A 25,973-nucleotide genomic window follows, 5' to 3' on the forward strand; every position below is an offset into this window, starting at 1 on the left:
ACACGATTAGAGGTCAAGAGAACAGACCTGATGAGGACAGGCCGAGAGGCATGGGACTCTTCAGCCTGGAGAAGTGAAGGCTCAGAGTTGACCTGGTGACAGCCTATAGGCACATCAGGGGTGTGCATCAGGATCTGGGAGGAAACCTGCTCACCAGGGCACCCCAAGGGAAGACAAGGTCCAACAGTCACTGCTGGAAGACTGTTTTAGACTGGACATAACGAAAAACTTCTTTACTGTCCGAGTCTCCAGAATCTGGAATAGATTCCCCCCAAAAGTGGTGCACGCACCTACTCTGCATACCTTTTTAAGAAACACTTGGATGCTCATCTTGCTGGAGTTATCTGACCCCAGCTGACTTCCTGCCCCTTGGGCAGGGGGATAGACCCAATGATCTTGCGAGGTCCCTTCCAGCCCTAATGTCTATGAAATCTATTAAATCTATGTATTGGGTAAATAACAAAAGGTTGGAGGTGATAATCAAGGCCCTGTTCTGTTGACCCTGACAGTTCAGTGGGCCCATGTGGTTAAGGCACACACATTTTAATAGCCAATAGTAATAATATTGATGTGACTGTGATCACAACTGGCCCCTTTTATCTGTGTAGGTTGAATGACCATTTACCCATCTACAGCTGGGGCACAGGGGGCTGGGTGCAGAGCAGGGATCAAATTCATGCCTCTGGAGCTGTAGCATGATGCCTTAACCACAAATGCACCATTACTGGGTTATAAACATGCTGGGCCCTTGATCTCATGAAGCAAATGCACTCACTGGAGAGGCAGGCCCTGAAACAATCAAGGATGAGTTTGGGGACATCTTCCTGGGAACATGAAAGAGCTCAACAGATGAGAGACCGGAACAGAAAGAGCTGTTTGGACTGAGTTTGAAGCAGACTGAGGGAGATGGGTAGCTGTTGCCATGCAGAGGTGTGTGATAGTGTTTTTTGGTATAGTGAGGAGAGGGCATTCTGCCAGTCTGGCTGGAAAGGACAGCTACAGATGCTTCTTGCAGATCAAATCTAGTTTATTAAGCTATACAACCATTGTTACAAGCATTTAATTAAGATTAGACATCAGAATATGTGAATACACAGGCAATGGAAGACATCACACTACAGGTGGTTACATCAGTCACTGAATAATGATCATCTGTATAAGCGGTTTGTTAAATGCAGATGATTTGTGCATAGACATGCTGGTTCTTGATAGCCCTGCACTGGCATAAGAGGACGGGAGAAAGGAGGCAGAGGTTGCTCTTCCTTCAGACCTTTGGGCTACCCTGGCACCAGAGCAGTTATAATCAGAGCCAAGTACATTAACCCCAGCAGTGCGGGGAATGCGCATGTGCAAGAAGCAGGTCCCAGGAAGAGACCACCAGCGATAGCTGCCAGCCCGAGCAAACACGTGCCATCTGCCGTTAAGGCTCTGGCCGGGGTGCTGCAGGTGGATGCTCCCTGCCCGACCCAGGTTCCAGCTCTGTCGCATTTTCTGCCATGGAGAATAGTCCACATCTACATAACCACCTTTGGGTAGCTGAAGGGTTATCAGCTCCCCCCTCCCTCCCATCACGCCAACCCCAGTTTTCTGTTTTCCAGACTAAATCATCCCAGTCCTTCCAGCCTTTCCTTATGAGCTGTTCCCCAGATTGCTCATGACTGTCGTTGCTCACAGCTGGACTCCTTTCAGTGCATATACATCACTGGTTCTCAACATTTTTAGACTTCAAGGCATCTCTCACAGACTCAGAGCACTCCTCAGAAAATGTCAGCTTTTAGTTTGAACTCAGTTTTTGACTAAAGATAAATCCTAGAGCAATTTTTCTGTTGCAAAGAGGTCAGAGAGCTGACAGGAATCCACGGGGTTAAACGCATCCTGCTATCTGCAATCTCTGGGTTTCTCTTGTAAAACATGTTGCACCCCTAACAGTGCTGACATTGCAATGCACCCCTGGCACCTCTGAAAGGTTCTCAAGGCATCCCATGGGGCCACATCACCCTAGCTGCAAATGGCTGATCTATATCTTTCTTGAATTAGGAGAGGAAGGTAGCAAGATAGGAAGGAGAAGAAAGGAGATGGGAAAGAGAAAGGACACAGGAGGGACCAGGGTGTGAGCAGGAGTCCAAGTCTCACATTTCAGGGGTTGTTCAGGAATTACCGTAACCCTGCAGAGGTGGCAATATCATTGACTTGTTTCTTGTAAGCCCATCGGGTCAGAACACCTGTCAGGATCAGACTGCAGAAATCCTAGTGGTGTTGCAGCAATCCCTGGAGAGGCAGCTGGTAACTGGAAGGTGAAGGCTGCATCTTCCAGTCCCTTTGTCCAACTACAGTGTCCAAGAACTGGACGGCAGTCTTTCACGTTCACACTGTCCATTCAATACCCGTTCTGATCATTTCAATTAAAAACCTCTATTTCCATTTCAAGACTCTTTCATCACTTCATGTCAACCTGTAACTGGCCAAGAACCCTGAAGCTCCTCTCCACCATTTGAAGTTAAACCAGCTCAGTTCTGCCAGTCTGCTTCTTTCTAACTTTCCTTTACTTTCATAAACAAGTTTAGAGAACAGACTGGGAGCGTCTGCAGATTCATAATGCACTTTTGTTACTGTACATTAAATGCAGTACCTCTAATGTGAGCTACTAAATAAATGAGCATTAGGTGGCCCTTATGTGTAGCAAAAGCACATGCTTTTTTAGTGACAATGAGCAGTAGCCTGTTTTTACTGTGCATTAGCATATTAGCTGGTTTCTGACATGAAGCTTTAATGCGCAGTAAAATAGGCTACTGCGCATTAAAGTGCACATGTAGATATGCCCGCTGAGTAGGAATTTTGCTCTTGGGACAGGAGCTCTAACCTGTGCACCACAGCTCCATCACAAATCTTTCTGCTCAGAAAGCAGGCCAGTGAAATGCAAATCCCGGGAAGTTGTTTTGTGTAGGACATCCAGATTTTCTCTCTTTGTCAGCTGAACTCCAGTGAAGTTCCCGAACAGCTTTCCAGTAGGAGCTAAGAGGTGAGAAACACAGCTGGTTTCAAGGGGGAGTTGGTAAATTTATGATGTGGTTGCCTGTGAGAGCAAGGGACTTTCCAATCCTAGTTTTTTTGATTGCTATGAAACTTAGTATGAAAGCAGCACAAAACATACAGGGGTGGGGGAAAAAATTATTATTGCTCCGGATTTTTTTCCTTAAGTTTCCTTTCCATTTTAACCAGGAGTGTGGATTAACTATGGATAACATGCTTCTAATTTTTCTGTGGTATAACTCATGAAATTCAAGCAGTTTGTTCCTTGTTTTCACTGATGTGAAGGAACAATCAGTTGCATCTTTTAATTTTTTGCATATTTTTAGTTGCATATTTTTATTTTTTATTGCATTTCTTATTTCTTGTATCTGATTTATGACATATGTAACCAGAAGGGCTGAAAGAGTCTCTACCACCCATTTGGTGCAGTCCTGGTATCAGTAGTAATAGAGAGAGTACTTTGATAGAAGTTGTCTGACTGTCACCTGAGAAGTTTCAATGTGAACATTTGATGGTGAATCAGGTTTTTTCTGTAGGATTCAAATCAAGTTGTTGTTGTTATACATCATATAGTTCATATTTAATGGGTGTGATTCTGCTGTCAGTGGCACTGGTGTAGACTATAGCAAATAAAATAAGTTTGGTGTAAATCAGAGTGAAACGGCCTTCTTGAATCTTAAAAGAAAGGATCTATGTAAGTAACGGGAGCTTCCAGCCCCCCTGGTTAAGCTGGCTGTTTCTTCTCATGGCTAAGCTGAAGTTAGTGCTTATTGGAACAGGCCTTTTAAAAGGTTCACTTTGTCTTTGACAAATGTCTTGAATGAAGACTGTTTTTCCTTTTTCTTTCTGTACATGTCCTCCTCTCCTGGCAGCAGGGGCTCCTTATTAGCAATCTTCCTTATTATATCAGCTATTTCCCTCACTTTGTTCAGTGATTTTATCCGTTCCTGATACCCGGGCTTCAGCTCCTGTTGTTCCGACATGATCAGCAGGTCGATGTATTCTGGAGTGGACAGGGGGTTGGGCTTTAAGGCAATTTTTTGCAGGCGCTGGAGGCTGTAAGATGATTTGTCAATAAGCTCTAGCAATATCTCTTCCACTGCAGCGTATTCCTGGCTCAGCTTCTCCACCACGTTCTTTGTTGATAATATCTCACCGGATGCCTTCTCGTACTTCTCTTTCAGTTCATTGAAGGTCCGTTTCTCTTTTCTTGACTCATAATTCCACTTGTACTTCTGGTTGAAGTGAGCATTCCAGAAACACTTCCCAGGGCAGACTGTGCAATATCCCGTATTTTGATTTATAGCAGCACACCCTCGCTTACCATCATCATTAGGGATTCCACAAGGATGGTGACATGTATAATGGCACCGCTGACAGTTTGTTATGTAGTTCCCTGTGCCAGAGATGTCTTCCTGCACAGGCACTGTCACTTCTACCTCATATTGAAAGTCTTTATTGGCCTCCATTTCATCCTTGTGTTGCTCCAGAATTTTCTTTGTTTTTCTCAGTTCTTCCAGCTTCGTCAGTCCAGCCCTGATCTGGGGCTGCAGCCCTTCCACAGCCGCCTCCAGCTCCTTCCGTTCTCTGAGCACTTCCTTCGTCAGGGTCAAACTTCTACTTTCTAATTTGAATAAAGAATCAAAGAAGGTCTTCATGCTCATAGCTCCCATTTTCCAAAACATTGCATCAAAACTAAAACTGCCATCATCAGCTCCAGCATTGCTAGCATACAGTGTGGAATTATTGAATTTAAAATGAATAGGGGTACCCTTGGCATCCTTAGCACAAGGCACATCAGCAGTCTTAATGGCCTCTAGAACCGGGGGTGTCTGTCCATCTGCAAAGGTGACCAGCACCTGTATGTTGTCCTTTATGTCCTTCCCAAAGATGGAGAGCACCGAATCAAACACGTATTTCTGGGCATGGGTTAGACGAGCTAGCGAGGCCTGGACTACAACACACACAGCGTCTATTTGATCAATGCCCCCTGGAGTAGAGAAAAATTCTCGGATCTGTTTTGTTATTAGTTTGTCCTGCTCTATACCCCTGGTATCACCAAACCCTGGGGTGTCTATGATAGTCAGGCTGTAGAGGATTTTAAAGCCCTGCCTGTAATTGACCTCATAGGCGGTCACTTCAGACGTCTGGCTCTCAGCCTGGCTTCTGTTGGTCACTTCGTGGATCAGTTTGAACCTGAAATCATCCTCCCATTGCACTCCCAGGATGTAGTTGATCATCCCATTGATGAGAGTAGTTTTCCCAGACCCGGTTGCTCCCATCACCATAATGACCTTTCTGTGGGCGGGAGAGCTGTCTGCTCCCAGCCTGTACTTTAAGTAAGATGAACTAGAATCACGCGCTGCCTCCTCTAGGGGCAGTGCGTACACGGAGGGCTCCTGGCCTCCAATCTGAATGCTCTTCTTCATGTACTCATAAGCTAATGACTTTGATTCTGCTTCCAGCGTCGAAAAGGACACCTCCTCACTGGGGTCACTCATGGACACCTCCTCGCTGGGGTCACTCACAGCACCATCCGTGCACACCGCTGACACTCGGAGCACATAGGACGTCCCAGGTTTCAGCCCCTCAATGGTGTAGGACTCTGCTTTCTGCTTGGTCCTTTGCTCTTGCCATTTGCCTTTTTCTTCAGGGCTTGTATCTCCTGTGACTTCTTTATACTCCACCCTGTACTCCTTTATAGTGACTCCCTCTCCGATGACGTTTGGATTTGTCCATCTCAGTGCTATGGCAGATGAAGCCACAGCAGTTTTTCCAGGATTTCCAGGGGGGCTGGTTGGACGTGTTTTCACCCTGTCAGTCCCATCACTGGTTGCGCTGAGCCCTGGTTTGCTCACTGCAGCGTATCGGAACTGGTACTTGGTGTTTGCACGTAACCCTGTTACTGGGAATGATTCCTGCTTGCTATTCACACTCACAGCTGTCCAGTCCTCCTGCCCCACTCCTCTGTACTCCACCCGATAGCCGGTGATCGCAGCCTCTCCCCGGGCTGCTGGCTTCAGTGTGAGCTGCACACGGTCATGGCTGATTCCAGCAATCAGGGGAGGAAGAGGCTTTGCTGGAGGCTCAAAGTTGGTGCTGACCAGCTCCCCATCCTCATACAGGTAAATGGAAGCTCCTGGGTTGTCCTCGTCTGAGGTAGAAGCCACAAGAAACCGAGTTTTCCCATGGGACTTGTTGACACGGGCAAACTCTGACAGGGATTTTGCAGATTTTCGGGCATTTTGGTTTCTCTCTTTGTCCTCAAACCACAGTTTGGATTTTGGTTTCTCACTGACATGTCTGGCTGGGGCTGGATCATGAGTATTTTTCATATACTGGGTCTGAAGCCACAGCTTTAAATCTGATAGATAGGGCTCCTCGTCCTGTAACGAGGTGAATGTAAAGGAGACGACAAACTCATTCGTGGGGTCAAGAACTATTTCATCCACTTTGTTCTTGGAGGACATGACTTCCACGTCCTTCAGGGCAGACAGGTAGGAACTCACAAAGTTTATTTCTCGTTCCTTATTCTCCAGGAATTCGTTGAGTTGCTGTGTATTGAATGGGGACTGGTTCTTGCAAGTTAAAATGTCCACCAGGGCCCCTTCTTCCCTCCCACCCCCACGGATGGAAGGCAGGAGTCCTGCCAGCTCTTTCTGGAAGATTTGTCTGTGCTGCTTGCACAGGTCTTGGAATTGCTGCAGTTTCCTCCTGATCTCAGGGAAGGTCGTGGCAATGCGGTTCTTCATCAGGTCATTGCAGCGCATGTCTACTTCTGCCAGCTGCTCCAGCACAGCCTGGGCATCAAAGATCAGTGTGAGGCTGATCTCACGGACCAGGCGAGCGGCTTTGGAGTCCAGCTTGGTCAGCGGGTACAGCCAGACTCTCACAGGCACGGCCTTCTCCCCGTTGTCCCCCAGCAGCTTGGGGAGCATGGCATAAACTTTCATGGCATCCTCGTAAGTCACTGGATTGTTCTCAAGAGCAAAATCACCATAAAATCTACAGCTGAATTTTTCAGCCTGGTGTTTCTCTTGTTCATCCATTTTCAGGGACCCTTCCCCTTGTATGGTGATCATTGGTATCTTGTTAATCATAACCTGGAGCTTTCCCTGTATCTCTTGCATGTCCTCAGATGAAGACACTTCCCGGTCGAACACGAAGAAGGCCTGAGCCCCGTACAGCACAGCGGTGACCACGTGGGTGGCCATGCCTTGGTCAAATACATCAGGGTAGGAGACATTCTGGCGACCAATATGGCTCATCGTCAGCTGCTTGAACTGGGTGGTGGTGGAGTACTGCAGAGTGACACGGGCCTGATGTCTGGATGTCTTGGTATCTTCTAAATATTCTGCTGATCCCTCCACTTCCACCAGGCCACAGAAGAAGCTGGCCTTCAGTGAAGCTGTGACGTTGAGAGCAGAGGCCTTGGCATCAATGGTGTCTGATGCAATGATCTGAAATTCTGTCTTGGACTGCGGTTTTACATCCACGTCAGTTCGGAGAGTGTCCAGGTCCCACAGAGTGATGCCTATAATGTTAAAAAAACATGGTAAATGTCAGCAGGATAAGTAAACCTTTTTTGTTAATGAAGCGTAAATATAGCATGTAAAGAAAAAAGGAACTGAATAATGTTGAATAATCAGTGTCCACTAGCAGAATGATGTGCACTATAGTGCATGGTAGGTTAAAATAGAGAATCCCATGTTAAAGAGACCAGCAAACCCATAACTAGGAATCTGCAATGTCAAGATCATAACTCCATGTTAAACACGGCCTGTTGCAGTGACAGGAGCTTTGGCAGCAGAATATCTATGTCAGTGCAACATTCAGAGGAATGAATAAATGCACTTCATGGGCACATCACTGTATGTTGCACCTGCAGTTCAGGTCCTTCCCTTTCCTTCCCATTCTGTATGGCTTTCTGCTCAGCTACCCTCCTGCTGCTCTAGACAGCTTCCCAACACCTTTCCAATATCTGTATGTGTTAAAATACGTAGAGAACGTGACACAGGGGACACAATGGCAGGAGTCTACTATAGACTTCCTAATCAGGAGCGAGAGCTTGATCAGGAATTCACCAAGGAACTGGCTGAGGCTGCACATGCTCAATGCATGGTTGTCATGGGAGACTTCAACTACCCGGGCATCTCATGGGAAGAGCACTCAGGCAAATCTGAACGGTCACAAAGCTTCTTTATGTGCATGGACAAACTCTATCTGACTCAAGAAGTCTATGCACTGATAAGCTGCTTAATGTGCTTAAAGCTGCTTTACATGCTATAAAGTGCTTGACCTTGTACTGGCAACTGGGGATGACCTAATCAGTGACCTAATGATTGAAGGGAAGCTGGGTGACAGTGACCATGAGCTGATCACCTTCACCATCTGCTATAAAGCTAGCAAGTTAGTCAGTAATACAAAAGTCCTTGACTTCAGGAAAGCTGACTTTGACAAGCTAAGGAGGCTTGTCAGTGAGGCCCTGAAAGGTGACAACCCAATGGAGAAGGGAATTTATGATGAGTGGTTGCTCCTCAAGGGAGCAATCCTGGATGCGTAAGCAAAGTCCATCCCATCTCAGAGGAAAGGCAGCAAAAGGGCACAGAAGCCCCCCCTGGCTCTCCAGGGAACTGGCAGACCTCCTGTGTCTTAAAAGGACGACCTACAAAGGATGGAGGACTAGAACCACCTCCAAGGAGGAATATTCTGCTCTGGTCCAGACCTGCAGAGAGCAAACCAGGAAGGCCAAGGCTGCGATGGAACTCCAGCTAGCTACAAATATCAAGGACAATAAAAAGTCCTTTTTTTAGATATGTGGGGAGCCAGAGGAAAAGCAAGGGCAACATTGGACGCCTGCTGAACCAGATGGGGCAACTGACTAACGATGCTCAGGAAAAAGCAAACTAGCTAAATGGGTACTTTGCATCAATTTTGCACCAGTCCCATGGGACGGCCCTGCCCACTATTGAAGCTGACCTTGTGAAGGAACACCTTGAGAGGCTGGATACCTTCAAGTCAGCTGGCCTTGATGGGTTACACCCAAGGGTACTCAGGGAGCTGGTGGGCATCATAGCTCAGCCCCTGGCACAGACCTTTGAGAGCTCTTGGCACTCTGGTGAAGTGTCCAATGATTGGAAGAAGGCCAATGTGGTGGCTGTCTTCAAGAAGGTAGGAAAGTGGATCCGGCAAACTACAGGTCCATCAGCCTGACCTCTGTCCTGGGGACGGTCTTGGAAAAGATTATTAAAGAGGCCATTCTTAACTGACTGGCCAATGGCAATATCCTGAGGGATACCCAGCATGGGTTTGTTGCGGGTAGGTCTTGTTTGACCATTCTCATTTCCTTTTACAACCAGGTGACCTATCACCTGGACATGGGAGAAGAGATTGGTGTTATAAATCTTGACTTCAAAAAAGCCTTCGATCTGGTATCCCATGATCACCTCTTGCTAAACTAGCTAACTGCAGCCTCGGCCTCACCATGATCCGCTGGCTGGGGAATTGGCTCTGCAGTAGGACACAGAGGGTGGTGGTCGATGGGAGCCAATCGTCTTGGTGCACTGTGACCAGTGGGGTCCCTCAAGGCTCTGTCCTAGGGCCTATACTATTTAACATCTTCATCAATAATGTGGGCATTAGTGTCAGAAGTGGACTGGAAAAGTTTGCCAATGACACCAAACTCTGGGGTAAAGCATCCACACCTGAGGACAAGAGGGAGATGCAGGCAGATCTTGACAGGCTCAGGAAATGGGCGGACATGAACCTGATGGTGTTTAACACTGAAAAACACAAGGTTCTCCACCTTGGGCAGAAAAACCTGCAGCATGCTTATAGGCTTGGTAGTGCTATGCTGGTTAGCACTACAAATGAAAGGGACTCAAGGGTCATGGTTGACCACAAGATGACCATGAGCCTGCAGTGTGATGCTGCAGCCAGTAAAGCGAGCAAAACACTGGCTTGCATACATAGATGCTTCTCAAGCAAATCCTGGGACATTGTTCTCCCATTGTTCTCAGCATTTGTGAGGCTGCAGCTGGAGGATTGTGTCCAGTTTTGGGCTCCACAATTCAGAAAGGATGTGGAGAAGCTTGGAAAGGTGCAGAGGAGAGCCACGTGCATGATCAGAAGTCAGGAAAACAGTGAAAACAATGCAGAAGTCCTCAACTTTAGGAAAGCTAAAACTGGATCCACCCCAAAGAAGGAGTACTCTGCACTGGTCCAGACCAGTAGGGAGCAAACCAGGAAAGCAAAGGCTGCGACTGAAGTCTAGCTGGCTACACGAATCAAGGACGATAAATAGTCCTTTTTCAGATATGTGCGGAGTCAGAAGAAAAGCAAAGTAACACTGGACTCCTGCTAAAGCAAATGGGATAACTGACAACCGACATCCAGGAAAAAGCCAACCCACTTAATCCATATTTTCCGTTGGTGTTTCACCAGCCCAAAGGGACCACCCTGCTTAACACCGTGAGGGATGGCCAGGGTGAGGGTGAATTTATACCCTACATCACTGTAGACCATGTAAAGGAACACCTTGAGGGGCTGAACACCTTAAAGTCAGGTGGCCTGGACTGTTTGCACCCCAGGGTGCTTAAGGAGCTGGCAAGCATCATAGCTTAGCCACTGGCACGGATCTTTGAGAACTCGTGGCACTCAGGTGAAATGCCTATCTTCAAGAAAGGGAGGAAAGTAGATCCAGGAAACTACAGGCCTATCAGCCTGACTCTATCCCTGGGAAGATCTTGGAAAAAATGATCAGAGACCATTCTTCACAAACTGACTGATGGCAACATCCTGAGGGATAGCCTGTGGCACAATACCATCTTGGTCTCTCCCCAAAACTGCTATCTGGCAGTTTGGTGACCATGGTCACTGCAAGGGGCAGGCTCCCGTCTCGTCATGTGACCCTGAGTTGTAACCTGAGTTGGATACATTCCTGAGGGAGGGGGCAAACCTGCTTCCTCTGCCTACCTGACTGGCCTCACAGACCTGGGTGTGAGGCTTAAGCTCCCTATTGTTCTGAGCAATGCCAGCATGACTGGGAAGGGGCTAAAGACATAGACATTTGGGCGGGAAGGGACCGCAGTAGCTCATCGAGTGCAGCCCCCTGCCCGAGGGGCAGGAAGTCAGCAGGGGTCATAGATTCATAGATGATTCATAGATGCTAGGGTCGGAAGGGACCTCAATAGATCATTGAGTCCGACCCCCTTCATAGGCAGGAAAGAGTGCTGGGTCTAGATGACCCCAGCTAGATGCTCATCTAACCTCCTCTTGAAGACCCCCAGGGTAGGGGAGAGCACCACCTCCCTTGGGAGCCCGTTCCAGACCTTGGCCACTCGAACTGTGAAGAAGTTCTTCCTAATGTCCAATCTAAATCTGCTCTCTGCTAGCTTGTGGCCATTATTTCTTGTAACCCCCGGGGGTGCCTTGGTGAATAAATCCTCACCAATTCCCTTCTGTGCCCCCATGATGAACTTATAGGCAGCCACAAGGTTGCCTCTATATATTATTTGCAGTAACTCAGATGCCTTATCAAAGGCTATCTAGCCCCCCTGTTTGCTCTATGGGATTTCTTTGATATTGCTGTACCCTGTACCCTATTTCACACCTGCTCCTTTTAACCAATAAAGTTCTCCTTTGTACCTAGCATGGGAGACTTATTGGGAGAGGGTCTAGATTATGCCTTGGGGTCCCCTTGGTCTGGGTGACTGAGGGAGACCACTATTTGTGCTTCAGACTGAGGGAAGCACCCCAAGTTCTTGCAGTGGGTCAAGTACCCTCAAGGACTAATAGGTCTGTGTTTCCTAGAGGGCACAAATCCAGGATCAGTCCAGACTCTGGGTGGTAGCAGTGTTATCCCCAGGCTAGCGGATGTGCTCCAGGGAGGGGGTCAGCTGGAAGTGAGGCACCCCCAGGTAGGCACTCAGAGCCTGGAAGGTGGTTGGGCGTAGTGAGATGGGTGGCTCAGCACAGAAGCATCCGCCTCCTGGCCTGCCACACAGCCAGCATGGGTTTGTTGTAGGTAGGTGTTGCCTAACCAATCTCATCACCTTTTATGACCAGGTGACATATCACCTGGACAAGAGAGAAGAGATTGACATCATATATTTTGATTTTAAAAAGACTTTGATCTAGTGTCCCATGATCTCCTCATGGAAAAATTGGCCAACTGCGACTTTGGCTACATCACAGTCTGATGGATGGGGAATTGGCTCCGAGGTTGGACCTAGGGAGTAGTAATAGATGGAAGTAAATCATCGTGGTGTCCCATGACCAGTGGGTTCTCCCAAGGCTCCATCCTTGGGTCTGTACTCTTTACAATCTTTATTAATGATGTAGATATTGCTATCAGAAGTGGACTGGCCAAGTTCACTGATTACACCAAACTTTGGGATAAATCATCAACACTTGAGGATAGGCTAGTGATCCAGGCTGACCTAGACAGGCTTAGAAAATGGATGGATGAAAACCTGATGGCGTTCAACACTGAAAAATGCAAGGTACTCCACCTTGGGGAAAAATACCCCACAGCACACTTGTAGGCTCAGCAGTGCTATAATTGCTAGCAGCATGGCAAAGGGACTTGGGGATCATGACTGACCACAAGATGAACAAGAGCCACCAATGTGATGTTGCAGCTGGCAAAGCAAACAATACTGTGGCTTGCATCCATAGATGCTTCTCAAGCAAATCACAGGATGTCATCCTCCCATTGTATTCGGCCTTGGTGAGGCCGCAGCTGGAGTCCTGCATCCAGTTTTGGGCTCCACAATTCAAAAAGGATGTGGAGACGCTTGAGAGAGTGCAGAGAAGAGCCATGCACATGATCCGAGGTCAGGAAAACAGACCATATGATGAGAGGCTGAGAGCCATGGGACTTTTCAGCCTAGAAAAAGCGCAGGCTCAGGGATGTTCTGGTGGCCACCTACAAGTTTATCAGGGCTGCTCACCAGGATCTGGGGGAATGATTGTTCACCAGAGCACCCCAAGGGATGACAAGGTTGAACAGTTATAAACTCCTGCAAGACCATTTCAGGCTGGACATAAGGAAGAACTTCTTTACTGTCCAAGCCCCCAAGGTCTGGAATATCCTGTCATTGGAGGTGGTTCAAGCACCCACATTGAACGCCTTCAGGAGAAATTTGGATGCTTATCTTGCTGGGATGCTATGACCCCATCTGACTTCCTGCCCCTGGGGCAGGGTGTTGAACTCGATGATCTTCAGAGGTCCCTTCCAACCCTAATGTCTATGAAATCTATTAAATCTATGAAACAGTGCTCTTGGGGGAGATTTCCTGCTAGAGGATTGGAGAAGAAAGAAGAAAGATTTAGTACAGGCATATTATTATCAAACACAAGTTCCTGGTCTTGAGGAGGGGCAGAAGACCTGAAGTGGAGCCCACAGGTTATGTTATTCTGAAGGTGAGGCTAGACAATCATAAAAAGAAACCTAAAGATCCAGGAAAAAGAGCCAGACTCAGCTTTCTTCAAGGAGAACCCTCAAGATGAGCCTGCCGGTTCAAATGTCAGTTCCTGGCTGCTTGGACAGGAGTGAGTAGTTACAAATCCATCCCAGCATCAGACAGCACCTGTCCTTGACTGGGCCCAGCTGGTGAGGTCAGGAGGGATATTTAAAAGGGTCTCTCCAGGAAGGAGGTGGGACATTTTAAAAACACACACAGAAGTGTGGACCTGTGCAGCTCGCTCTCTCATACTCAGGATGTGGAAGTGAGTAATTTACCAGAAACTTAACTAGGAGTAAGTTTCATAGTTTCATAGTAGCTAGGGTGAGGAGGGACCTGAACAGATCATCTAGCCTGACCCCTGCCACAGGCAGGAATGAGTGCTGGGTTCACAAGACCCCAGACAGGTGATCGTCCAATCTCCTCTTAAATTTGCCCAAGGTCGGGGCGAGGACCACTTCCCTGGGAAGTTGGTTCCAGATTCTGGCCACCCTAACTGTAAAATATTGCCGTTTGATCTCTAACTTAAACTGATTCTCCATCAGCTTATGACCATTGTTCCTCGTCACCCCAGGTGGTGCTGGGGAGAAAAGGGCTCTGCCTGTTTGCTGTTGATCCCCCCGATGAGCTTGTAGGCAGCCCCCAGGTCCCCCTCGGCCTCCTCTTGCTGAGACTGAACAGGTTCAGGTCCCTCAGTCTCTCCTCATAGGACCTGTCCTGCTGCCTCTCACCAAGCGGGTGGCCTCCTCTGGACCCTCTCCAGGCTGGCCACATCCCTCCTGAAGTGCGGCGCCCAGTACTGGACACAGTACTCTAACTGCGGCCTGACCCAAGTCGCATAGAGGGGGAGTATCACCTCTCTGGACCGGCTTGAGATGCACCTTTGGATGCATGACAAGGTCTGGCTGGCCTTGCTGGCTGCGGTCTGGCATTGGGGGCTCATGTTCACCTTGGAGTCAATAATGACTCCGAGATTCGTTTCCACCTCTGTGCTTTCAAGAAGGGAACTCCCCAGCCTGTATGTGTGCTGTGGAGTCCTTCTCCCCAAGGTGCAGCACCCTGCACTTGTCTACGTTGAACCCCACCCTATTCTCGTCTGCCCACTGTTGTAGTCTGTCTAAATCTAGTTGCAGCCTCTTTCTCCCTTCAAGTGTGTCCACCTCGCCCCACATCTTAGTGTCATCAGCAAATTTGGACAGCGTGCTTTCCACCCCCTCGTCCAAGTCACTGATGAAGATGTTAAACAGTGCAGGCCCGAGGACCGAGCCCTGGGGTACCCCACTGCTCATATCTCACCAGGTTGGGTACAACCCATCCACCTCTCTGGGTGCGCCCCATCAGCCAATTTTTTACCCATCCAACTGTGCAAGCATCAATGCATAAAGTACTCTAGTCACGTAGCTAAAGGCTACCAAGCCACTTTTGTTTGCTCAGAGCTATTCTTTTGCTACTTCTCTGACTTGTACTCCTCCCCATGCCTACTCTCTCTACAATAAAGCTGTCGGATATAGCCAGTCTGGTTATACATGCTTGAGTGGGATTGGGCAGTCCTTCTTGCTCCCTTGTCTTGTCTGACTAAGGGAGGCTACTTTCTATGCTTCAGGCTATAATGTAGCAGAAAGCCCCTTTCCCTCTTGCCTGCAGTTGCTCTCCCCTCCTTGGATATGTTTCTCTTTTTCTACCTTTTCTTCCTTCCTCTCTCTTTCACTTTAAGATAAGGAATTGTGTTTTGAAATTTGTATGTGTGCATTTTGTATCTCCCCTTGTATTTTGGTATTTTTATCTATTTGTGTGCCATGGCATTACTTTTGTAGCTTATATTTTATACTCCTCACCTTTCAACTTTCAACTAAATGTGTTTAGTTTCATAAGTAAGTTATACATTGTAACAATGTTAACAAGGGCAGGAATCAAACCACCGCTTCCCTGTATCAGGCTGGCCCCTGAAAGAGCGAGTGAATCAGTGATTGAATGTGTAACACGGTAGCAGGCAGCAATTAACACCTGGGAAACTGCAGATCAACGAACAGAAGAACTCAACAGAAGACAATGTAACAACCAGGAAATCTCTAAACCTGACTGATCAAGAGCTAGAAGCCCTGGCCTCAGTTAATCAATGCCGGGGACCAACTTTTGGGCTGAATATCTCCAAACCGACCGCTCCCAGAGCCCTATTCAAAATTCATCAATGGACTCCCAAACCTGCACGTACATGCGGACGACCCCTGGGACTGACAGATGTCACAACCCAAAGTTGTGAGTTTTTGTTTGTGTGTGCTTTGGCATCGCTAAATTATGTTCCTGCTAAAATTACAGCTTCCTTGCACGGTGGAGTTCTCTGCTGCGGGACAGAACTCCGGTGCAACAGGGAATTTCCCGCCAAATTTGTAGCTTTCTTTGCAGGGTGCATTTCTCTGCTGCAGAGGAGAAATGCTCGTTGCAAAGAGTTCCCACCATTCGTATTCAAATTTGTGTCCTGCTATTGGCTAGTTCTAATATATGCACATGTGGCGGCTAGCGATTGGCTTGTTAGCCGTATAAAGTGCTTGAGTGGTTTCCGCCCAAGTTGGAGGACTCCACGAACACCAGGAGGAGGAGACTTCATGCTGTGTGAAGATCTCTAAGTGCTGCGGATCCTTATGGACCCAACGCATTTCTTAAGCAGGCAACAGAGGTCTGATCAGCCTCTAGCCTCTCCCTGTCGCCGAGCGCAATCCTAGACGTATCCTGTTCCTATATACCCAATTTTCGAACCCACGGAGATTAGCAACTCTGGGGCCTGGGAACCGAACAGAGCCCACGGAGCTTCGACAACTCCGTGGGAAAGAATTGCCGGACCCGCGGAGCCTAAACAACTCTGGGGCCAAAGAACTGAATTTGTCATAGTCCTTCAACGAGGATTTAAGCGGAGCTGCACCTGGAAAACTGTCCAGCCTACACCACGACAATCTTGGGTGTAAGTAAATAATCTTTTCAATCAACCATTACGCCTCTGTGACTAATTCTAGCCCGCGCGTGCCTTGCCACCGCACGGTTTTCTCCGACCCCGTGTGCCCGGGCTGCTGGCCACAGCCCACGTGCGCAAAGACGGGCCCGGCTCACCCCTGGCCCGCACAACAGATATCATCCAGTAGCCACCGGGGGGGGGAAGTCCCACGAGGGTCAATGACCCCTGGATTGGGCAAACCTGAAAACTGGGGAGTCACCAAAGTCTGCCAAGGACAGATAAAAAGCAGTAAAAAGTGACCCTCAGTGGCGCCCTCTTGATCTCCAACTTGACCAGCACCCGACCTGTCCAGCCAGAAGGACCAGCCAGCGACCCCCTTCTGGAAGATAACACCACGCTGAAAGAAGCCTCAACGACAGACTCCAGCACCTGTGGGATAGGTATACCTGACTCTTGTAGCTTGCTACTGTGTGTGTGTGTGTGTGTGTGTGTGTGTGTGTGTGTGTGTGTAAGGACCAGCCCCAAGGTTTATGATTTAACTCATTACAGTGTTTCAATCCGCCTAATAAACCAGAATTTTAAGGATCCCGAGTTGGACATTTGTAGCCAACAATAAGAAGCACCCAGATATATCCTGATGGGGTTAAGCAACCCCTAGGTCTACAAGCTCTTTGTATCCCAGGTGGCAGGGGACCCAGATAAAGACCTGAATCCAGGTGGTGGCAGTGGTACCCCAGGATTGCAGGTGTGCTCCAAGATGGGGGCCAGCCAGATGTAAGTGCCCTGCGGGAGGAACTTGGTTTTGGCTGGGTGCAGTAAGGTAGGTTGCTTAGCGCAGGAGTACCCCCTGCTGGCCAGCCACAGATGTAACCAGGACACAGACGTACCTGGGATCAGGATCTCTTTGCGGCAGTCGTACAGCATTCCCAGCTGGAAAGGCCTGCCCAGTGCCGACATCTCGATTGTGTCATCAGACCTGGCCATGGCTCGATGTCCACACACGTCTCTGTCTCACCTGCAAGAAACAACTGGTGTTACACTGACATTCTCCTGGCACCAGAGTCAATACTCGGTCATGTCTGCAGCCTCTGACCCTCTCAGCTAGATGCCCCAGAGCATTGCAGTAGACAACTGAGCTTGTGAGAAAGCTTCTGTATCATACTGTGTTGTACACGCAAGTCACTGAACAATATTAAATTAAAGGCACAATGGGATTTGATGCATGATCACAACTATTGCACATCCTGCTACACCTGCATGGCAGGAGACATAATTGTGGAACGGAGGAAGAGGTCCCAACCAGCCCATGTTGGCAGTGCAGGGGGAACTCAGGACCATGCTGGTAATCAACAGCAGAAATGTAAACTTAGGGAGACCTGACTGGATGGAAACAGGCCTGGGCATCCCGGTAGATCACAGACTCCATGTGAGTCTGCCACAGAAGGGCTCCACTGTGTTTCCAAGGCAAGGAGTGCTGCCCACACACTCAGGCCTAAAGAGAACCAACCACAAAGGTATTATATGTATTTTGTGTCAGCCCTTTGTGGCTTAGTCCCTGTTTGATCGCACTGTTAAATGAATGAGCATGTGACTGTGTCAGTACTTAAGATGTGATTTGTGGTGGGCCAGTAGGGGGAGCTCCTGCATTGAACCCCCCACCTCACCATACCCATCCACCTTCCTGACTCCACGTGTCTCTCCAGAGGTGCCTAAGTCCTGGCAGACCCCCTTTCAAGTCCCCCCACAGAGTCCGGGGGTAAAGAGTGCTGCCACCACCCCGAGAAGGGACTGTCTGGGTCCTGTGTCCTTGGGGAAACACAGGCCTAATACTCCTATGGGTACTCGACCCAATACAAGAACTTGGGGCACTTCCCCAAGTGGGGGGCCAAAAAGGATAGTCTCCCTTAGTCCGCTGACCCAAGGGGCCTCCTGGGCATAGTTAAATCCACCCCTCAATAAGTCTCCCACACTAGGTACAAATGAGAACTTTATTGGTTACAGAGCGTAGGGTTAGAATAGGGTACAGGGTAGAGCAATATCAGAGAAATCCTATAGAGCAAACTCCTGTGGCTGGGGTAGCCTTTGATCTTGTATCTGAGCTACTGCAAGCTATATATCTAGTTGGATCTCAGGTAGCTTACTCACAAGTATCATTCAGAGGCTGTTGGAGATTCCCTCTGGAGGCAGACAGTTCCTTGATCATGAGTTTTGAGAGAGAGAGCAAGTTTCAGATGGTCCAGCGCTTCTTTATTCCTGAGTATCCCTCATGGCTGCTACCCCCCACCTCCTGGGCAGTCCTTCACTTATATAGCCCTTGTGACCTCATTTACCTGGTTCGAGGGAGGCCAGCACCTGTTGGCTGTCAGCCAACGAATTTGAAATACATCCCTAGTTGCCAGGCAGACTCTAGCCCACCAGGAAAGAAGCCCCTCACCCAGGTATGTGATGCCAGTCACATAGGCAGAGGGAGCAGGTTTCCCCCCTCCCTCAGGAATGTATCCAGCTCAGGTTGTCCAAAGAGATGGGGTAAAGGTATGTATCCTCTGCTCGGCCCATCCTTATCAAAACTGTCACAGAGCAGAGTTTTAGGGGGAGAAACAAAAGTGGCTTTCTGCCACAGGATTAAGCAGTTAACCACATCTTAAGAGTGACATCTGTCTCAGGTGCAAGTGGCTCTGACTTCCAACCTTCAGTGACTTCCCCATGGCTCCAGAGTCAGCTCAGCTCTCCACACCTGCATGGCCAAGGTGTAAGTCAGGATTTGTCAGTTCTCTCCATATCATATTTTAAAAATGGTACCTTCTCCTTCTCAGTCTCCTTCCTTCCCCCTCCTGCAATGCTGATTTCCACTGCTCTGAAGAGTGAGTCTCTCTCAGGTTTTTGAGTGTTTTTCCAATTTTTTACCATCACAAAACCATAGAGAAGTCAGGCTGGCAGAGACCTCCAGAGGTCACAACCTCCTGCCTGAGGCAGGATCAGCTTCCTAACAGGGAGGCTGTTAGGAAGCCAAAGGCAGAGATGGAGCTAGGGCTAGCAACCAGAATTAAGGATAATAAAAAGTCCTTTTTCAAATACATAGGAAGTAAGAAGGTGGCACTGGGTAACGTGGGGCCCCTACAGGGTAGACTTGGCAATCTGGTGATTGTGGCAAATGAAAAAGCTGACCTTTTTAATGAATTCTTTGCCTCCATATTCCTGAACACCTGGGCACCAACCAGGGTTACTAGGAATAATGGCCACAAATTGTTAGAGGGAAGGTTCAAGCTGGACATCAGGAGACATTACTTTATGGTTAGGGCTTCCAGGCTCTGGAATTGGCTCCTGAAGGAGGTGGTACTCTCTCCTACCATGGGGGTCTTTAAGAGAAGGCTGGACAGATATATGGCTGGGGTGATATGACCCCAGCACCCATTCCTGCCTGTGGAAGGGGGTCAGAGCTGATGATCTGCTCAGGTCCCTTTTGACCCTAAGCACTATGATACTATAATACTGTCCAGACCAGCCCAGATGAATCCATTGTCAAGCCTCTGAGCAAGACAACACAACACATCACACCTGAACTCCACAGGGAAGGCAGGGGGACCTGGAGGCCAATGTCCTGCTGCTGCAAAGTGTATTAATATGTGTCTGAGAGATCTCAAGCAGGGGCTGTGCCCCAGCTGCAGAGAAGGGTAACCTTCTCGCCCCCAAGTCTGTACCCGTCTGACCATAGGGCAGGGATGGGCAACATACAGCTCATGGGCCAGATCCGGCCTGTGAGGCCATTTTATCTGTCCCGCAGGGGCCCTAAAAAGTTTTTAAAAATTAAAATTTATCTGTCTTTGGTTCCTGTCAAAAATGATCCAGTAGGACCCAGGGGAAGCCCATCAGGCTCCCACAAAAGCAGGGTCTACCCGGCCCCCAGCGTTTACTGCTGCTGCCCACTCAGAACTTATGCCATCGTAGGCTGTGGTGAGGTTGTCACTGCTGCCTCTGAGCTGTCCAGCGTGTGATCTCTGGGTGGGCAGCAGCAGCAAACACTGACTGGCACGGCAAGCTGGGAGGCTGCAGATGCTGCCACCATGGTGCAGCCCTGATGGGTGAGCCTGGAGCCAGCGTGAAGCCCCGGCTGGCAGCGGGGGTGGGTTACAAGCTGGTGCTGAGCGCAGGGAAAAGCAGCCCCTCGCCCGCCCCATGAGTGGCTCCCCACACTGCAGCCACTTGCAGCCCGCATGGGGCTGCCTGTTCCTGCTCAGGACAGCCCTGTGTGGGTTATGAGCGGCTGCAGCGTGGGGTGCCAGCCACGGGGTGGTGGAGGGGCCGCTTTTCCCTGTGCTCCGCTCTGGCTCCTTCCCTCCCCACCCCTCACGTGAGCTTCCTGCACTGGGACAGCCATGTGGTCCCAGGCCAGAAGCCACTGCTGGAGCTTCTGCTGGTGGGGCGGGGCTGGGTGGGCCCTGCTGTTGTAGGAACCTGCCAGGCTTCCCCGGGGGTCCTACTGCCCTGGGTCCTGACACTTTTGACAGGAACCAAGGACAGACACATTTTAATTTTCAAAAAATGTTCAGGGGCCCTGTGGGCCGGACAGAATGGCTTTGTGGGCCATATTCGGCCCGCGGGCTATATTTTGCCCATGCCTGCCCTAAAAGCACAGGAAAGTATGATAACTTACACCTTAAGAGTAAAATGCATTTAAATAGCATTTAGCAATACTGTGAAACACAGCAGTTAGGAAATAATCACCAAGTATCTTTAAGTTTACAAGAAACGAATTCACCCTGCATGTACATATACAGATATATGCAGATGCATATTTTACATGCAGCACCCACCCACACACACACACACACACTTGGGTTGTATATTGTGCTTTTGTGTGCGTGTGTTTTTTAAGTGGGCAAGATGGCCCCTGTGTTTTGGCCATGTGCTCAGTAGTGGCAAACTGGGGTCTGTATCTGGGGAAAGTATGTAAAACCCTCTGGTCTCATTGGCCAGGGGATTCTTCAAGCCGATTGGTTGTGAAAGAAACTGGAGTGTGGCACTCCTGACTGGACAAGGCCAGGGTGATGTCATGCAAAGGGCTATAAGGGGAGTGAGGCTGGTCTGTGGGGAGAGAAGTTGTCAGGGGCTGCTGCAGAGAGAAGTTTCCCCTAAGGGACAAGGAGGTTGCAGACAGCAAAAAGGGAAGCTCAGGTAGAGGGGAGAGAGAAGGAGAGTTGTCCCAGTATCTGGGAACTCCTCTCCTCTTCCCCCCCCCCCCTTTTTTATTTCTTTCATGTTTTAAGGGATTAATATGGGGGGAAAGTGTATTGGTTCCTTGGGTTTGCTGGCCCGGAGTTAGGCTTGGCAGTTTAAGCAGGGGTGGAACCTGGGAGTTTCTAATCTAAATTTGGGCTGGGGTTGAGGTTTGCAACTTTCTGCTGCCAGTGGAGCTGTGACCCAAACTGCCTGTAGCTCAGGCCTAGAGGGTTGGCCTGCTCTTTCCTCTTGTTTCTTTTGATGGTCCTTTGCTCCAGTCAGACTGTGTGTGGATGGGCCGGCTGTAGCCAGTAATCAACGTGGCTCCTTCTGGAGTTTTTCCTGCAGTTTCAATTCAGCAAGCCAAGTAATCCAGCCCAGAAATTTTGGGGAGCATGCATACTGTCTGGAGCCAAAGTCACTCCCCACATACACGTACAGCCTCTCCAGGGGAACAAAGATTGGCACGCTACCATTCCTCTAAGAGCAATGTGCGCTCCTTGCACCACAGAAGGACCCATGCTCTCCAGGAGTTTCCTCGCGCAGCACACCCTACGGACTCTTTTGTAGTTAGTTGTGTTTTACATTGCATTTGGTGTTTTCCTGTCTTCTGTAATAAATCAGTCTCTTGTGTTCACGCTGCTTGTGAGGAGGAGTTTTGTTTATGTGGGACACACTGGTAATGTATTTAGTATTTCCCAGGTGGTCTGGGTGGGGGTTCAAGCCAAGGTCAAATATATTTTTATTTTAAAAATAAAGGAGGGCTGTGGGGATGTGCTGGACTCCTCCCAGGGGTGCGGGCCCCTGGATCTGTGCTGGATGACAGGAGGCTTCTGCTGCCACCTGGGACTGGCACTGAGCACAGCCCGCACCCAGCACCGGGGAAGACTGATGCTGCCGCTGGCTCCAGGCAGCAGTGACAGCCTCCTGTCACCCGGCCCAGTGGTGGGAGGCAAGGGAGAGCCAGGGCTGCTCTCTGAGCAGCTCCATCTCCCCATAGAGCTCAGCCCAGAGGTGACTCCACAGCCCTGGCTCTGCCCGACTTCCACCGCTGGGCTGCTCTTTGTGGGATTCCTCAGCCCTATGGACCACAGTCCAGTGGCAGGAGGCAGGCAAAACCAGGGCAAAACCAGTGCTCTGCCTCCCACTGCCAGGCTTAGCTCCATGGGGCTGCGTAGTGCTCAGAGTGCAGCCCTGGTGCTCTCCCCTGCCTCTCACCACTAGGCTGCTTTGAAACTCAAAACGTTTTGAAACTTTTGAAATGTTTCAAGTGCCCTCACTTCATTTCAAAGCTGTTTTGAAGCTTTTTGTTTCATTTCAATTTCACTGTTTCAAGCTTAAAACACGTCAAAACAGCTTTGAAATTAAATACTTGGCAACATTTCACACAGCCCGTGTGTGTATGTGAATGTAGACAGTGGCAGTGCATAGGGGGTGCAGCCCCTGAGAGTGCTGGGGCACCCCCTGACTGGCCACAATCACTGTTTAGGCAACGGGCAGTGGGGGCAGGTGGGAGTGCTGGTGCTTCCCTGCAAGTACCAGCCAATAATAGCAGCTGCTCCAAGATGGGCCCCTGGGCAGCGAGATCAGCCACAGGGGGACTCGCCCCAGACAGTCAGATCATCCATGGGGGCTGTGATTCTATTCCATGATTCAAATCACAGTCCCAAATTGATTCAGGTGAATCTGATTCAGAGGTTTGGCTACTGCTGAATCAGGCAAATCTCCAAATCACACAAGCCCCACCCTCTGCCCGCTCTCAGTGACTGCCCCACCCAGCCCCGGCTCCCCACTCTTTGGGGATGGGACCTGGCAGGGGTCTCCCCATGGTCCCGTCCCCTGTCCCCTACTTACTAGCATGGAATCTGGGCCCAGGTCCCTGTTACAGGCAATGGGGACTGCCTGAATTGCTGAAGCTCTCCAAATCAATTTGGACAGCTTCAAAGAGGAAGGGAAGCACAGGTAAGTATAAACATCCGAGGAATAGGAGGCCACAACTGTCCTGGGAGTGGGAGGAAGGCACGAACACCCTCAGGAGGCCTCAGGTGCCTCTACACTAATGCTCATAGTATGGGGTGTAAGCAGAAGGAACTGTGCCTCCTGATTGCAAGTAAGAACCCAGACTTAGTAGGGCTCACAGAAACCTGGTGGGACCCTACCTATGACTGGGCAGTAGGCATTCAGGGGTACACCCTATATAGAAGAGACAGGACAGGGAGGAAAGGTGCAGAGGTTGCACTCTATGTCAAAGAGCACCTCACATCATCAAGGATTAGCTTTGGGTTAGAGGAGGGTCGGGCAGAGACACTGGGTCAAACTACAAGGGGTGTGTGTCAAAAAGGACCTTACAGAGGGTGTCTACTACAGACCACCCAACCAGGGGGAAGAGCTGGACTAGGACTTCTCCAGTCAGCTTATGGAGGTGGTGAGGTCAAGGGATGTTGTTGTCATGGGTGACCTAAACTACCCAGACGTTTGCTGGGAGGAGCAGACAGCCAGGTCTGACAGCTCGCGTAGGTTCCTGGCTGTATTACAGGACCTTCACCTTATCCAGGAGGTGCACAGCCCCACTTGGGGTAACGCCTTGCTGGACCTGATCCTGGCCACAGAGGATGACCTGGTGAGGGGACTGCAGGTCCTTGACCACCTGGGCAATAGCGATCATCACCTGCTGGATTTCACTATCCAACACAGGGAGTCTAGGGCTCACACCAAGGCTAAAGTCCTTGACTTCAGAAGGGCCAACTTCAATGAGCTTAGGAGACTAGTGTGGGAGGCACTGAGGGCCCAGAAGGTAGAGGAGATGGGAGTCCACAAGGGATGGTTGTACCTTAAAGGGGTGATCCTCCAGCCCAAAGAATAACAGTCCCTGAGAGAAGCAAGGGGGGTAAGAGTGCTCAGAGACACCCTTGGCATTCAGCAATGCCTGAGGACTAAAAGGGAGGCATACAACCAGTGGAAGGGAGGAATTATCACCAAGGAGGAGTACTCCTCCTTGGCCCAGGGGTGTAGGAGGGCTATTAGGAAGGCCAAGGCAGAGATGGAGTTCAGGCTAGCATCTAGGATTCAGGACAACAAAAAGCCCTTTTTCAAGTACATTGGGAGCAAGAAGACGGCACCAGGCAATGTAGGGCCCCTGCAGGACACAAATAGTAATCTGGTGGCCAAGCCAGACGAGAAAGCTGATATTTTTAACAGTTTCTTTGTCTCTGTTTTCCTGAACAGGGACTGGGATATCCCACCTACCAGAGGTAGGGACAATCTTGGGGATAGCTCTATCAAGACTTCAGTCAGTGCAGATGTAGTTAGGGATCTTCTGGAAGGGCTAGACATTTTTAAATCTGCAGGTCCAGATGCCCTCCACCCAAGGGTGCTGAGGGAACTGGCAGGGGTCATCGCGGAGCCCTTGGCCTGGCTGTATGAGCACTCATGGTCATCTGGCCAGGTGCCAGGGGATTGGAAACTGGCTAATGTGGTCCCAATTTTTAAGAAGGGAAGGAAGGAGGACCCAAGTAATTATAGGCCTGTAAGCCTCACCTCGGTGCTCGGGAAGCTCTTGGAGAGGATCATGAAGGAGCACATCTATGGGGAGCTGGCAGGAGAGATCATGCTCAGGGGAAATCAGCATGGGTTCACCAAAGGCAGGTTCTGCCAGACCAACCTGATTGCCTTTTACGAACAAATAACTAAAACCTTGGATGATGGTGTCGCTGTGGACGTAGTTTTTCTAGACTTTAAGAAGGCCTTTGATGCTGTCTCTCACCCCATCCTCATCAATAAATTAAGTGACTGTGGCATTGATGCCTGCACAGTTAGATGGGTAAAAAATTGGCTGATGGGGTGCATCCAGAGAGGTGGATGGGTTGTACTCAACCTGGTGAGATATGAGCAGTGGGGTACCCCAGGGCTTAGTCCTTGGGCCTGCACTGTTTAACATCTTCATCAGTGACTTGGCCGAGGAGGTGGAAAGTGCACTGTCCAAGTTTGCTGATGACACCAAGATGTGGGGCGAGGTGGACACGCTTGAAGGGAGAGAGAGGCTGCAACTAGATTCAGACAGACTACAACAGTGGGCAGATGAGAATAGGATGGGGTTCAATGTAGACAAATGCAGGGTGCTGCACCTTGGGAGAAGGACTCCACAGCACACATACAGGCTGGAGAGTTCCCCTCTTGAAAGCAGAGAAGTGGAATGCGATCTTGGAGTCATTATTGACTCCAAGATGAACATGAGCCACCAATGCCAGACCGCAGCCAGCAAGGCCAGCCACACCTTGTCGTGCATCCAAAGATGCATCTCAAGCCAGTCCAGA

The 25,973-nt window shown here is 49.4% G+C and overlaps 1 protein-coding gene across 1 annotated transcript in view; it reads right to left on the reverse strand.

The window, feature by feature from the left end:
• Window positions 1–1,006: 1,006 nt before the first annotated feature.
• The window catches only part of LOC102566478 (uncharacterized), a 29,005-nt gene continuing 4,038 nt past the window's right edge, over window positions 1,007–25,973 (reverse strand). Inside the window, exons 2-3 of the mRNA XM_059729394.1 lie at window positions 17,331–17,458; window positions 1,007–7,564 (exon numbers count right to left, since the gene is read on the reverse strand). Coding sequence (XP_059585377.1) covers window positions 3,798–7,564; window positions 17,331–17,427 — 3,864 coding nt within the window. The 5' untranslated portion in view covers window positions 17,428–17,458 and the 3' untranslated portion in view covers window positions 1,007–3,797. The remainder of the gene's footprint in view (window positions 7,565–17,330; window positions 17,459–25,973) is intronic.

Source organism: Alligator mississippiensis, chromosome 5 (assembly GCF_030867095.1).
Source record: "Alligator mississippiensis isolate rAllMis1 chromosome 5, rAllMis1, whole genome shotgun sequence".
NCBI classification, from domain to species: Eukaryota; Metazoa; Chordata; order Crocodylia; family Alligatoridae; genus Alligator; species Alligator mississippiensis.